Source organism: Mastomys coucha, unplaced genomic scaffold, assembly GCF_008632895.1.
Source record: "Mastomys coucha isolate ucsf_1 unplaced genomic scaffold, UCSF_Mcou_1 pScaffold20, whole genome shotgun sequence".
NCBI classification, from domain to species: Eukaryota; Metazoa; Chordata; class Mammalia; order Rodentia; family Muridae; genus Mastomys; species Mastomys coucha.
This window is the reverse complement of record NW_022196903.1, coordinates 1,863,199-1,878,998: the sequence shown is the minus strand read 5'-3', so window position 1 is coordinate 1,878,998 and position 15,800 is coordinate 1,863,199. Positions and strand designations below refer to the sequence as shown.

The 15,800-nt window shown below is 41.4% G+C and overlaps 1 protein-coding gene across 1 annotated transcript in view; it reads left to right on the top strand.

Annotated features, from left to right (window-relative positions):
- Positions 1–1,316: 1,316 nt before the first annotated feature.
- Positions 1,317–15,800, top strand: part of Pon2 (paraoxonase 2) — a 35,405-nt gene continuing 20,921 nt past the window's right edge. The window contains exons 1-2 of the mRNA XM_031381122.1: positions 1,317–1,582; positions 10,409–10,479. Of these exons, the coding sequence (XP_031236982.1) occupies positions 1,344–1,582; positions 10,409–10,479 (310 nt within the window). The 5' untranslated portion in view covers positions 1,317–1,343. The remainder of the gene's footprint in view (positions 1,583–10,408; positions 10,480–15,800) is intronic.

The window sequence follows — 15,800 nt, the reverse complement described above, 5'->3', positions numbered from 1 at the left end:
CAAAGTTATCTGTAATGTAAAGTGCATTAAAGGTACATCTTCTGGAACTTTGAAAGGACAATTCAAAGGCTCTCTGTTGGCCACTGGATACATCCCAGAGTCCCTTAGGGCTGGTCACAGATGTGTGGAGCAGAAGATCTTCTTCTTTTCCCTTTGGGGAGGGGCCAGGTACAAACTGGCATCTGCTTTCCCTCAATGGCTGGTTACAAAACAGAAGCCTGGCCTGATGTGCCAGCATCTGCTGGCAATCCTCATGAGGATGAGGCAAGAAAGCCTCGAATCCAAGGTCATCTCGGGCTGCAATAACAAAACACTGTCAAAGAAGGATGTTCCTTAAGAGCCAACTGTTTAACTTCTGCAAACAGATTGCAGGTGGGAATTAAGCACTGGGAACAATTAGGAACCGATTTCAAGTTTCACTTGGTAGCTGTCGCAATCTCAGTGAGTGGCCTCTCTCTTTATATTTTTTATAAGTGTTATATTAGTAAGTATTCAAATGAAAAGGGAGAAAGAGAAAATTGATGAGTACTCCGATGAGTTCTGAGTTTGTGAAGTTTTAGTCTAATATAAATCTTAATATAAAAGGATGTAATTCCAACCCTAATTTTTTATATAAGACCTGTCCAGAACCATTTTTTTCCCAACTAAAAGAAGAAAAAAAGGAAAGGAATATTTAAAATGTCTGAACTAGAGAGATGGCTCAGCACTAAGAGCCCTGGCTGTGCTTACTGACTGGAGTACTGGGTTCTCTTTTCTGACCTTTGTGGATACCAGGCATATGAAATAAAGACTAAACCAACCAAAACATATTACTCTAGGTAGGGCCCTGAGCGGCCAATGAACTTGGCATATAGAGGTAGACAGATCAGAAGTTCAATACCCGCCTGAACCACATGAGACCTTGTCTTCAAAAGAGTAAGAAAATTTAAAAGTACAATTTTAATAGATTTCATATATTTAATATACTTTATGTGTTGTTTAATAATTAATATCTAAATATATTTTACATTTAAATATAGAAATGTTATGCACACACATATGTTCAAAAACAAAACTATTCTATGACTGTAGATGTGGCTCAGTATTAGCCTAATATGAACAGAGTCTTGGTTTTATTTCCTAGCTTCTCAAAACCAAAAATAAACACAACAGAGGGGGAAAAAAATCCTCAAACACCAGACCAAAACAACAAAAGGCAACCCCAAACTTAACTAAACGCAGAGAACTCCACAGAGGCCACCCTAAAGTTTTCAGGGAGCTGAGCAGGTGCAGCTGCGCGATGCTTGGAGGCTTGGCGGGGTGTTTGTGAAAGGAATCAAGTTCAGTTGGGTTCCCACGCGGGCATGTGCGGATGTGCTCTGAGGCCGCGGCGCCGGGCGGAGCCTGGGCTGCAGAGCCGGCGCTCGGGGCGGGAATCGGGCGCGGCTCTGCGCTCGGGGCGGGGAGCTGGCCCAGCGTCCCGTGCAGCCCGGCCAGGCCCGAGCCAGACGGCGGGCCGGTCCCGCGCCATGGGCCGGATGGTGGCTCTGAGTTTGCTGGGCATCGGGCTGGCGCTGCTGGGTGAGCGGTTCCTGGCGCTCAGGTAGGTGCTGCTGAGGGTCCCGGGTCGCGGGTCCCTAGGTTGGGATGGCCGAGCTGATTGTGGGGGCACTGGGGATAGAGCTTGTTTAGTTTCGGGGGACCGGATGGAAGGAAGAACTTCGGATCGCTACCGGTGCTCCATTTAGCCGGCCCAGCCCACTTCCACCAAGGTCTAGACACTTTGTGAAAAGTTTCCCAGCCTTTGCTGGTGGCGTGGTTCCTCTGCTGACAAGTGAGAGCTTTGCAAATTTCCCAAGGGCAAACTCAGCGCTTTAATTTGAAAACAAAACCATTACTCATGCGTGGACGCTCTAATTATACAGCTTTATTTCAGGTCACTGGTGCTGTTCTGCTCAGCTGGAACCCATCCCTCCTCAGCATAATAGTTGGGGAAACTTCAGGGCTTCAGTTTTGGTGCTGGAGATCAAAGACGCTTGAGAGAGACAGCTACTGTTGTTACATCATTTCCTTATTTGCTGACCAGAGCTCCAGAAGCAGAGCAAGCGATTGTTCGCTCTGGGTAGACATCATGCTTTCAAGTCACCAATTCAACCTTAGTAAGCTTTTTGCAAAAGCGGTCCGGACCAGTTGAATGCCTACTAGGTAGTAGGTACACTTCTGCCCCAGGCTCCTGTAGTGAATTGGAAACCCTAAATAGAGTCCTTTCTGATACGGGAGAGGAGAGAAATATTGGAACTAGCTATTCAGGACAGGAAAATGAAACCCCTTGTAGGGTTAAAGAGAAAACACAGGTCTTCTGTAGGTGTTCTGGAAGGTAAACGGGACTCAGATGAGGAAGGCGGGGGCAAGTCTGAAGGGTATGCTTGACCTGCAAAATTGAGCCTCTCTCTGATAGGCAAAAGGGAAGCGCTGGCGCTCTTTGGTTGTTCAGGCAAGCTGATATTGAGTCTTGCATTGTACAAATAAACCCGAAGGGCGGAGCGATGTGGCCTGGATGTTAGGATCTCCTGGAGTCTTCATGTCCAAGTGGCACTATGTGACACATTCTAATTCATTTGGTCCTGGTGGGGCCTAGGCCTTGATTTTGGGGTGCTGTTCTAAATTTTAAATTAATTCTTGGTTTTGAAACGAAGTCTCACTGTGTATCCTCCATTTTGAAACCCAGTCTGGTCTTGAAATTCGGGATCCTTGGTCTCCTGACTTCTGCTATTTTACAGGCACACACCATCATGACACGTGGGATTTCCTTTCTTTTCTTTTCCTTTTTCTCTTCTTTATTTAACATTTAGATCTTTGTTCATGGTGTGCGGTGTAGCTCAGGGATAGAGCACTTACCCAGCATGCACGAAGCTTGGGATTCCAGCCCCAGCACCACACTACAAAATCTGAACACAAAGTACACCCCTCTCTTGGTAATCCTCACGGACCGTATGCGTCCAGCGTTGAGTGCTGATGGACTAAGCCTGGGGAAAGCAGTTCAGGAGTGAGAAAGGAGACCCAGACTGCATCCCCAAGAATGAGAGACAAATCCAAAGTGACAGCATGGCTTGCAGGGTAATTCCAATATCCTTTAGCTGCAGCTTCATTTGGGGATAAGACCCTGTGAGAAGTGGACGGGATGGGAGCACTGGAACAGGGAGGAGGCCTTATGCCTAGGGCAGGGAATGGCAAGGTGGCTTCGTTGTCATGACATGCACATGCTTCTGCTCCTGTATACTGTCGGTGCATCGGAATGGGTTTGGGCTACGCTTTGGTTTTAATTGATGAATAATGAACACACATACGTATGGGCTATGGTGTTAATGTTTGTGTATAATGAGATCTGTAATGACTAGCACAACAGTCACCATATACACTTGCTTTTTCTTTGTGATGAGAATATTAAGCATTCTTTCTTCCTGGTTAGCTCTAGTCACTGCACTGCCTGTCCTCTAATCATACTGTTGTACCCTTCAGCCAGTCTCGCCACTACCACTGGCTCAGCCTAATCCTTGGGTAACTACTTTTATATTCAACTTCTATTAGTAATTTTCACACATATCTGTGAATTTTCTCACTTTTCATTCTTGCTTCCTTCCTTTCTTCCTTTCCTTCCCTTCCCTCCCCTCTCCCCTCCTTCCCTCCCCTTTCCTTCCCTCTCCTTTTCTTCCCTTCCCTCCCCTCTCCTTTCATTTCCTTCTTTTCCTTCCCTTCCTTTCCCTTCCTCCCTCATTTTTTCCTTCCTTCCTGGCTCTTTAAGACAGGGTCTCTTTGTCTAGCTCAGATGGCATCTGTGTCATGAAAATCTTCCTGTCTCAGTCTCCTGAGTACTAAGACTACACACATGCAGCACCATGCCTATACAATCTTCGCTTTCTCTCACTGTATCATACCGTTGTATAAGTCTCCGACATTGTCCTTTCCCATTTATCCGTTGCTTCAGCAGTTCCAGTTTAGGGGTTGTTACGCATAGCACCGAGAAACTACAGGGATGCAAGTATCTCTTCAGCACTGACTTCCTTCCTTTTGGAGATATATCCAGTCCTGGGATTGCTGGTCATATACGATCCTTACGCTTTAACATCTTTTAATCAGGCATCTCCGTATCCATAGTGCTTTACACCCACAGAAAGTAAAGGATCTCCCTCTGAAGAGGGTGCGTGGCTCTGTGGTACAGTGGCAGGGTATGTGGGATGTGTTCAAGCTCCAGTGTAGAGGTGAGCTCACTACCGCTCTATCTCTTTTTGGCAGCAGTCTTTCTAACTAGCATGAGATAGCATCTCTTTGAAAGCTTTATTTGCATTTTCCTGATTATCAGGGCTGTAGGTTATTTCTTCATAAGCACACTGGCCATCATTTATCTTTTTCCAAGAAGTCCCACTCAAGGCGTCTGCGTATTTGGAAACTGGGATGTTGTTTTGCTTGTTTGCATTGCTCTCTTTGCTAATGAGTTCTGCGTGAGCATGTTTCTGACATGTTCTGGCTGTTAGCAATGGCATTGTGAATGCATCCTCCCATTCTGTGGGGTGTTTCTGAAATCTGTTGATCGCTTGTTTCAATTGACAGAAGCTGTCAGTTTGGTGAAGCCCGATGGTGTCTTTTCCTGCACTCTTTAGGATGGTTAGCAGTTAGGCGGTTCTGCGCAGCTTTCAGGAGTAAAAACAGGACATGAAAATTCCTGGACTTCTTCAGTTATTAGCAACGGTCAAACCATCAGTGTTTCCATAAACTGAACTTTTCTCAATCAATAGTCAACTCTCCCCCTTTCCTCATTCATGTAAAGGTCCAAAGTTTAAGTTCCTTTGATTGACAAGTATATTCACAAGTTAAGAAAAAGTAAATGTATCCATCACGGATGTGGCTGCTAAGAGGGCTTGTGGTGCGAGGATGAGGACCTGACTTTGAACCCAAAAGACACATGTAAAAATCATACATGGTCATGAGTGCCTGTATGGCTAGGAGCAATAGGGGAAGGTACCCAATGTCCTCATCTGATGTATGTATGTATGTATGTATGTATGTATGTATGTATGTATGAGTATATATATCCACACATCCACAACACATAGACAACACACACACACACACACACACACTGAGAGACACCTGTACACCTACACACTGAGAGACACCTGTACACACACATGCACACACACATGCACAGGCACATGTATGCTCACATGCATGCACTGAATGCAGAGGGGTAGGTAATTTACAACTTGGTGTAAGCTTTCTTTACAGAGCTCTGGCTAAGATAAACTTCGATGAGCAGTGATTTGGGAGCTGGTAACTTAGTGACAACATTGGCAAGTTGAAGCTCCAAATAGGGTGATATTAGAATATGGGGGGACATGTTATATAGTTGGATTCCCGCCCCCACCCTACCCCCCAAATCAGTCAGGTTTTTCCAGTTAAGTTTGAATTTGAGTGTGTATATAGTATATGTATGTTTGTACATGTATGCATTTATATGTGTGCATGTGTATATATGTTCCCATGGAGGCCAAAGGGGAACATTGAGTGTCTTCCTCAATTGTTTTCTACCTTATGCTTAAAATCAGGGTCTCTCATTAAGCCAGGAGCTAACAGATTCAGCTAAACTGGCTCGACAGCAGACTCCATGGATCCTCCTGTCTCTGTCTTCCCAGTACAGGGGTTTCAGACCTGGTCCACTGCATCCAACTTTTGCACGAATGCTAAGGATGAACCTCCGGTCCCCGTGCTTGTTCAGGAAGCATTTTAGCCACTGAGCTATCTCAGCAGCCCCTATCATTCTTTAGCATTGTATTACATATAACACATTGTAGAATAAGCATGCAGTTTGAGACATCATTTCACTAAAGGTAGATTTAGCTGAGCACCTTATATTGCGTGTGGTGATCATGTGACTGCAGCATAGCCTGACTCTCCTGCCTGCAGTGTGGTGACATGAACAAATGCAACCTTCTCTCAGACCCTCAGAGTCTACTTTGAAAAGCTGCAGGCTCTGAGATCCCTGTAGGAAAGTCTTTCAGAGCAAGGGGAAAGGGCAGCTGGGTTGTGCTCTCTTCTTGCTCTAACTGGTACCTTCTCTCCATTTATTCAATTATTAAAGATGGGATGTTGGCTGCCAAGCTGTTTCTCCCAGGATGCCCACTTAAATTTCGACATGAGTTTTAGATAAACAGTGGATACATTTTAGTGAAGTTTGTCCCCAATGGATAAATGTCATCGAAGTTGTCGTTTATCCTACTGAGCTGTAGCTTCCTAAGTTTCCCCGGGAGGATGCTGCTCTGTAGCCACCCTTTCTGCCCCTCCCTTCTTGAGCAATAGAGGAGAAAGGAGAAGTAGGCCAGCACTCCCAAGCTAGTTGCTGTCTGTCGCAAAGACAGACTTAGACGAGTCATGAGACTTGAGTATGCTAGAGAACAAAATGTGGGTAGGAACCCCAAGACACAAGTCTCAACAATTTGCTTGAAGCTTATACCTTCATAACTTTAATCTTTAATATATTTTATTGTTGCAGTGTGTGTGTGTGTGTGTGTGTGTGTGTGTGTGTATACACATATGTGTGAATATGGTCAGAGGACAACTTACTTCTAGGAGACAGTTCTCTCTACTTACCTCTGGTTCTAGAAATAAGACTCAGATCATGGAGATGGAGTGGCAAGTACTCCTGTATACTGAGCCATCTCAGCAACTGATGCCTGACACCTTTTCTCACAGCTCTAATGGGAAGTGGTAGAGTTATCTTCAGAAGGGGCAGCCTTTTTTAATTATGTTTTTGCCATCTGTTCCTCTTAGCATTTATTGTGGGACTACGATGTGCTGATCACTTTGTTGAAAGTAAAGAACTTCTTGGCTTATAGAGATGGCTTATTCAGTAAAGTGGACACAGGGCAAGCATGAGGACTTAAGTTTAGATTCCCAGCATCCACACAAAAGCCACCCACACGAATGGTCACCTATAAACCCAGCACGGGGTGGGAGTAAGGAACAGACACAGGTAAATCCATGAGGCTTATTGGCCAGCTACTTAAGCCCATCAGTGAGTTCCAAGTTTAGTGGAAGATCCTCTTTCAAAAAATTATGTGGCCAACTACTGATGTAGACAACTGAGGTTGACCTCTGGCCTCCATATATGCATGTACACATGCATATACATGTATCCTCATACCCACAGACACCATATATGCGTACACATACATTAAATAAGTGTAGAATGTCTTTATATTAAGCAATAAGTAAATAAACCTTAAACGAAAAAAGTACAGGGTCTCATGTAACTCAGGCTGGCCTCAAATTTCATTTGTATTCCTAAGATTAAAAACTTTTGCAGCCAAACATAGTTTATGTGGAGTTAGAAACTGAAGTCTGGGTTTTGTGTGCACTTAGGCAAGCTCTTCACCAGCTGATTTATAGCCTCAATCCCAAAGGTACATTTATTGACACTTGGTGAGGATGCTCTTTTAGTTTTCAACCTTAGCTGACTTCTTAGACAAATAGCTTTCTTTCTCTAATTCACATGTAAATAATTGACTCCTGGAGTGATTTAGCTGGGAGCCCAACAGGGAACTCCTTAGCACTGCATCTGCTCTCTAGGCCAGCTCTTTAGTTTTTAGTACACTATGGCCCAGTTCCCACACAGATTCCTGGCTTCTCTGTGGTTGAGCAAAATTCCCCAGGTTTGCATGCCTAAGCACAAATTTCAGTTACCTAGTGTAAGCATTACAGGGGCCATAGGGGTGAATTCCAAAGGGCTTTCTAAGTCTGTGTATAGAAGATAAAAGGCCCCCTTTTATATACATGTGTACACTGAAGATAAAGAACTGTCAACGTGTTTTAAACTCATAGGCATTGAGACTTGGGGAAGAGGAAAGGCTAGCTGGTGGTTGCAGGATTCCCTTTATTCAACAGGTTACACCATTGTGTTGTTTGTCTTAACTGCTACCTGTCATCAGGTAAAATGATAGCTAACAACCCTCTGTCTAGATCCAGTCTGGGTGGGGACTGCTGTCTCCAGAATAAAAAAAAGAGATTGGTTTCCACTTAATGACTGCCAGCTAAGAGTCTGTGGTTTGGATCCAGATAGCTCAAATCATTTGAAAATTCCGTTTACCCTATACCCTTGATGACTTTCCTTTTCTGCATTGAGAGAAATACATGAGAAACACGCAACTAGACTGTTTGTATACTTGTGTGACTTAACCCTTCACTCTTGATTTTACGTCTTCGTCATCTTTCTCTTTTGCAAGGAGGAGAGGACCTCGGCCCTGTGAAGGTTCTGTGCCCCAGTGTAGGGGAATGCCAGGGCCAGAGGATGGGAGAGGGCGGGGTGGCAGGCATGGGGAGGGGGGAGGCAACAGGGGTTTGTTTTTGTTTGTTTTTTTGTTTTTTGGAGGGGAAACTGGGAATGGAGAAATTCGCATGTAAATAAAGAAAATATCTAAAATAAATAAAAAAAAAAAAGTGCAGGATGGCTGCTGGTGTGCAAAGCATTGTGTGTGTGCTCCAGTTGTGGAGGAGGAAGAAAGTGGCAGCCAACTCTCTTTGGGGGCTTTTCCCATTAGGACCACAAGTTTTCCTATGAGTATACCTAAATACAAAAATGTCAGGGGTCCTCCCATCTCCTTGGTGGGAAGACAATGGAAGAAGGGTGAACAGTGAGTGGAATGATGCCGGTTATGGGGAGCCATCACATCTGGGGTCTGCAGAAGCTGACTAGCTGTCAGGGGCGGCGAGCCCTTCCAGGGCAAATGGCTAGCAGTTAACTCCTGGTGGTAATTGAGCCTCAGAAGATTTAATTAAATCTCCTTTTTATTTTATAATAAAGAAGAGCCAGGTGAAAATTATTTGGTTAACTAAAGGTCACACTCAGCTTTTGGTAACAAAACTCTACAGTATGGCCCAGTGCAACTAACCTAGCTGAAGATGTCCCTCTTTAGTAACCCAAGTTCACTCTGAAGCAAATGGCTCACACTAGACTCTTCAGGTGCAGCTGAACCTGTTATCAGAAACAGATTGCATTTAATCACATACTTTACCAACTTAATGGCTGTCCAGCTGTTATCATCCTTAGTTTTGTATAGTATAGCAGGCTTCATAAGCAAGTTGTATAAAATCAACATGCAGACCAACACAGGATGCTTACCAGACTTCATGGACCAGAGGGATCTGCACATTTCTGGAGCCACACAATGTCAGTGGAATCAGGAAGTTTGCTAGGTTGATCCTTATTGCATCTGTGAGAAAGACTGAGGCCGGCAGAGAAACACTGACATACCAGGGGTCATGGCTGTGCTACTGATAATCCAAGAAGCCAGACTTCTTCACTCCTATAGGAGAAAAGTACCATGAGAATAGTAAAGGCTGCCAAACAGTTGTAAGGAACCTTGCTCCTATCTCTGAGCTGGTTTTATCGTATGTAAGATGGGTCTGATGGTACCCAGTTCATGAGGTTAGTTGAAGAATTGAATAAGTTCACTGAGGGTATACCAGATTAAACAGTAGCCAACTTAGCCCTGTGCCAAATATAAGGTTTTACTATTATAGTAGTATATAGATAATATATAGTAATACTGAAAATAATGCTATATATTACCATTATAGATATTTTTGCTATTCCTTTCTTTGATCACTGTAACCACTGGCATCGTTTGTATCCATACTGTTCTTGCTGAAGCTGCTTCAATTATTTATACTTCTTATTGTAATTTGCCTCTTAAATTGCTCTAGGGACATGTGGGACTAAGATTTATTATATTCTATTACATTAGTTTTAAAACTTTCATTTATTTAATGTATTTTTACTGCATTCACACACTCACATACTGTTTATTTGTTTTATGGCTACATTTCAAGTAATGTAATACTATTTGATTTTATTATTTTTATTTTTCCACTAGAAAGATGGCTCAGAGGATACAGCGCTTACTATACAAGCTTGGCACAGTGAATTCTAGCCTCAGAACCCTTGTAAAGGGTGGGAGGAGAGAACTAACTCCATGACATTGTCCTTTGACTCCCCCCGCCCCCACACACATATATTCTGAGACCTGCTGCCACCCTCTCAACACACACTTTATCCACACACACAATAAGAATAACTTTTAAGATTTTACTTGTAAATTTTACATATGCTATGAATAGCCACAATGTGTGATTGGTATAGACCCATAGGTGCTGGGTTATCTAGGCCCAGACATCCTTTCATTTGGTTAAACCTGTAGACTTCCTCTTTCTCTAGGTGTGGAAGATAGAGACTGGAACAGAGAGGAGCACAAACCAAACTTCTGTTTTGACTCTTAACTGTATGGGTTGTGGGAAGCACTGTTGGAAGTGTAACATTCCCTGCAGCCCAGTTGTCAGGGAACACATACACAAATAGTTTTCTTTTGCTTTCCAACAGAAGTCGACTTAAAGCCTCCAGAGAAGTGGAATCTGTAGACCTTCCCAACTGCCACCTCATTAAAGGAATCGGTATGTATGAGAAGATGTTGCTGTTCCTGGTGCCTTCTGGTGCCCGCTGGTGGTGTTGTAGGTGTTTTTACTGTCATTCAGCAATTATTAGTACAGCTCATTTGATCAACAGGTACTTCTCTGACCATCCTTTTTGATCTTAAATTTCCTGTATTTCTTCTTTCTTGACTAATTAATTGTGCATTTGTTTTTTTTGTTTTATATATATATATATTACATATATACAGATAGATATATAGATATTATTAATATATGTATGTATATATGTGTGTATGTATATATACGTATATATCCCCTTAGGGACTTCAGTGAGTTGTGTTTGTATAGTTGAAACTTTACATGGTCCCAGCAATCTGTGTTCCCAATGGTGGGGATTTGGAAGGAAGGTATATTCTGCATAAGCAGGAACATTATTGATATTAATGACCATCCTGCCACTAATATCTGGCCTTATCCCTGATGTATAATTGATCCTTCTATTTATTGGAAACAACAACAGCTGTAGTGTATTAGTCACTCTGCTGATGCTGTGAGAGACACCATGACCAAGGCAACCTATAAGAGAAATCAGGGCTTGCTTACAGTTTCAAGGAGTTAGTCCACACATCTCGGCTAGGAGCACAGAAGCAGGTAAAAAGGCATGCCACTGCAGCAGTAACTGAGATCTCACATCTGACCCACAGTTCTCAGGCAGTAAGACCAGGCCTGCTCTTGAAACTTCAAAGCCCACCCACGAGTGACCCGCCTCATCTAACAAAAATCACACCCACTTCAACACAGCCTTCTCTCCTAGTCTTTCCCAGCCAGTTTCTCTAACTGGGGACCAAGCATTCAAACATACAAGCTTATGGAAGCCATTTCTCATTCAAAACACCAGAAGCAGCAACAACAAACTCTTCTTATTTAATTTTCTCAGCTGTGAACACAGAGGGGAGAGCAAATAAGCAGGGGTGGACCCTGACCTCTTGGCTCTACATAGAATACACCAAGGTGCCTGAGTCTTAACAGCAGCATATTTCCCAGGACTTTGGCTTATTTTTGTTAACATTTAAAACATCTGTGTGGCATGAACACGAAGAGGAAGATAAAATTTCTACATGTCATTCTATAGATTTGATTCAAGAGGTTGGTAGAACGTTTCTTGTAAGATATAATGCAACTTAGTGTTAACTTTGCGGTCTGTTATCAGAAGAGGCTATCAGCCCCCATTACAGATGGTTGTGAGTAACCATGTGGATGTTGGGAATTGACCTTTGGAATAGCAGTCAGTAGTCCTCTTAACCACTGAGCCATCTCTCCAGTCACAATTCAATAATGTTTTTATGACTGTTAAATAATTTCATTACCAGTTTAATTAAACATAAATTATAAGTGATAAGTAAATAATAATCTCTTATTAAAATCCAAAGGAATCCAAGTATGTATTGGGGTCTGGTTTCTAGGTGTGTATTAATCCTGATTTTCTGGTTCTGGTAATTGTACTATGTCTACAGGAGACACTGCTATTTGGTGAAGCCAAGTGCATGTTTTACAGAGGAACTCTGTAGAATTTTAAAAAATAATTTCTAGATGAGTATAAGATTATTTCAAAATAAATTCTTTTGAATTTAAAAAAAAAAAAGCTTTGGGGTCTGAAGTGTTTAGCCGTCCAGCTGAACTCTTTAGTAGACCAAATTAAGATGGCTTGAGTTTCCATCTGGAATTTTTTTCATTCCCTGTAGTTAATTCTGCATGTACTAGTCTTAGAAGTAAGAACACGTGTTAACACAGCTTGACAAGAGGAATTCCCCATGTGGCTTGTTTTCCAAAGTACTGACAACAAAACCCTGAGGGTCCCTAGGTCCTGTAACTCAGCAAGGAATGGAAATACAGTACCTAATCACATTCTGCTTTAAAAGGTAAATATAGATGTAATTAAAAAAAGAGAGAGAGCAGCTTTTGTCTGCACAGACTCTGAGGGCCTCCCCACACCTGTCTCTGCAGTTTCCTTAAGGTCAGAGTCCCTGTCTTGTTGGTTTTTACCTTTGCCATTTACCAAAGTCCCCAGGACTTAGTAGATTCTTAGTAATTACTATGAACTTATCAATGGGTGATAGAAATGCTCATTTTTCTGAAAGGCAGCTCGTGGTTGTAATTAGAGATAGACAGATGTCAGGACACCCTGCTTTCTATTCTGGTCCTACTAAACACAGCAGCATTAACATGACCAAAGCTTTGTCTTCTTATTAGTTACTGATATTGTTGAGTTTGTAATTGGAGAGGTTTTTAAACTTTAAAACTCTTGAACTCTTTCTTTAGAATACTTTATGAGATGTAATGTGGAAGAAAGTAACATTATGCCCCTTCCAGCCTTTATAAGACAGCGTTTGGCCATGGGTGAGACTGTTGGATTTTTTTTTTAAAAGCAAATTAAAATCTGTATTACACAGAAGTGTCCTGCTCCTTATAGCCAGTAACACTGTTAAACAATTTTTGAATATTTCTGATTTCACTTAATACTGTGTTTTGGCCACTTATAGCCTGATAATTACCTTCATTTATAACACTTTTTAACACTGTTGCCTGTGAAAAGTTTGTATGAACATTATATGTTCAATGCAGTCTACAGTGGTAAATAACACAATCTTCAGCAACCTGCATTGTTTCACAAAATACTCTAGAGATAACCCTGTTTCCTTTCCCTGATACACTTAGAGAATATTCAGGAAAATACATACATGACTGTTGTCACAAATGGCATTTGAATGAGCTCTTGTTCTTCCTGCTTTATTCTCTCTATTCCTGAATGATGTGAGCAGCTCTATGTATTGACACATGTATATCTTCTCTGTCTGTCTCTGTCTCTCTGTTTCTTTGTCTCTCTCTCTCTCTGTGTGAACACATTCACAGGTACATGTGTTCAAAACTGCATGTGTGTGCAGGGACATGTTGGGGGAACATTTGTGTGTATAGATGTGGGTGTTATAGGACAAGCCTAGCTAGTGTTTTTAAGTGCTCTCCACTTTGACTTTCTTCATTTTGCTTTGAGACAGTATCTCTCATTTGCCTAGCCAGGACCAAACTCAGACTTTATGTTTGCAAGACAAGCACTTTCCCAGCTGAGCTATCACCTTAGTCCTACCTCGAGGTTTCTTTTCTTGATGTTGTTTTGTTTGTAGTTTGAGACAGAGTCTCCCCATGTAGCCTTGACTACCCTGGAACTCAGTGTATAAACCAGGCTGGCCTCAAACTGAATGTTGTTTTTAATGTTTTTCTTTTCTTTTCTTTTTTTTTTTTTTTTGAGTTTTATTTATTTTATGTATATGAGTACACTGTAGCTGTGCAGATGGTTGTGAGCCTTCGTGTGGTTGTTGGGAATTGGAGGACCTCTGCTCACTCTGATAATCTCAAGATTTATTTATTATTATGCATAAGTACCCTGTCGCTGCCTTCAGACACACCAGAAGAGGGTGTCAGATCTCATTATGGGTGGTTGTGAGCCACCATGTGGTTGCTGGGATTTGAACTCAGGACCTTCGGAAGAGCAGTCGGTGTTCTTACCCAATGAGCCATCTCACCAGCCCCAATGTTTTTATCTTCAATGATTTATTTACTAAGTCTCTTTTAAATGTACATTTGACACATTGTAAGGCTTTTTTTTTATTTCTTTAAATATTTTTAAATTTACATGTATAAAATGCAGAGTCTATCATTTTAACCATTTGAAGTGTAAAATCTAGTAATGAATGGGGAGAGGGAGGAAGGGGAACTGCAGCTGGAAATTTTTAAGAATCATGCATATAAAGTGCAGAGTTTATATTTTTAACCATCTGAGGTGTAAAATTCAGTAATGAGTGGTGGTGGGGGGTCACGGAAAACTGAAGTTTGAATATGATACCTGAGAGAAAGATAAGCAAAAAGGAAAAAAGTCTATTTCATTATTAGTGATGACTTATTCTGTATGCCAGGTTAAGCTGGAACTCATTGTAATTCAGGCTCACCTGACTCATAGCAATCATAATGCTTTTGCCTTTGTGTAGTCTGTTGTAGAACATGCCACATTTGTTTACACATTGAGTTGCTAATTATAATCCCTTACCTTATAATTTCCTGTTTAGATTACAGAGTATTTCCCTTGAAATCTCATCTTGATCATACTAATTTAGCAAAGGAATTTCACAGATTACCTCAGAAGAAAAAAGGGCCTGGGATGTTTATTTTGATTTAAAAGTGAAGGAATAACTGATGTAGACTAGCACCTTGTGTTGTCAGAATATAAGGAAGGGCTTCTTCATTCTTATAGTTTTTATCAGATTGCCCCAAATATCTCAAAATAAGTAATTGTAGAGGTAAAACATAACAACACACCATGTAAATGCTACCACAAGAGAGTTCTTCTTTATCTAAAAGGGATTTATTTTTGGTTTATTTGTTTGTTTGAGGATAAAGGAGAAAAAGAAGAAGAAAGGAAAAGACAAAAGAGTAAAGGAAAAAAGATGGAAATAGGGAAGAAGAACAAATAAAACAAACATTAAATTAAAAAAAAAAAACAAATTGAGAAAATGCATAACTGGTCAACCTTCCAACCTATCCACAAGGAGTATTGTGCATAAGATTTCCATTGCAATCTTTTTATGTCAAAAATATTACAGAGTTGCCTCAGCATACAAAGGTATGCCATAGTCTTAAATACTTACATGAAACTCATTAATACTTTTAGCAGAAGAAAGTGCAGTGCAATACCTTTGCTAAATACTTGTTTTTAAATACGTGGGCTAAAGCTGACTACCTATAGTTTATTTTTAAAAACATGGGTTTTTTTGTTTGTTTGTTTGTTTTTCGAGACAAGGTTTCTCTGTGTAGCCCTGGCTGTCCTGGAACTCACTCTGTAGACCAGGCTGGCCTCGAACTCAGAAATCTGCCTGCCTCTGCTTCCCAAGTGCTGGGATTAAAGGCGTGAGCCACCATCGCCTGGCAACATGTTAATTTTTAAAGACTTATTTATTTTACTTTTATGAGTACACTGTAGCTGTCTTCAGGCACAACAGAAGAGGGCATCAGATCACATTACAGATGGTTGTGAGCCACCATGTGGTTGCTGAGAATTGAACTCAGGACCTCTGGAAGAACAATCAGTATTCTTAACTGCGGAGCCATCTCTCCAGCCCACATTAATTTTTAATATGCCATATGCAAGTAGGAAAACTTAATTGTGAAATACAAACTTCAAGTAATATAACTGACTTTCTCCTGTTTTGCCAGAGTATATAAGGACCATAAAAAAAATCTTGTCTTTCAATTATGTCAAACATGTAAATTTCAGATTATTTTTCTTTCTTAAT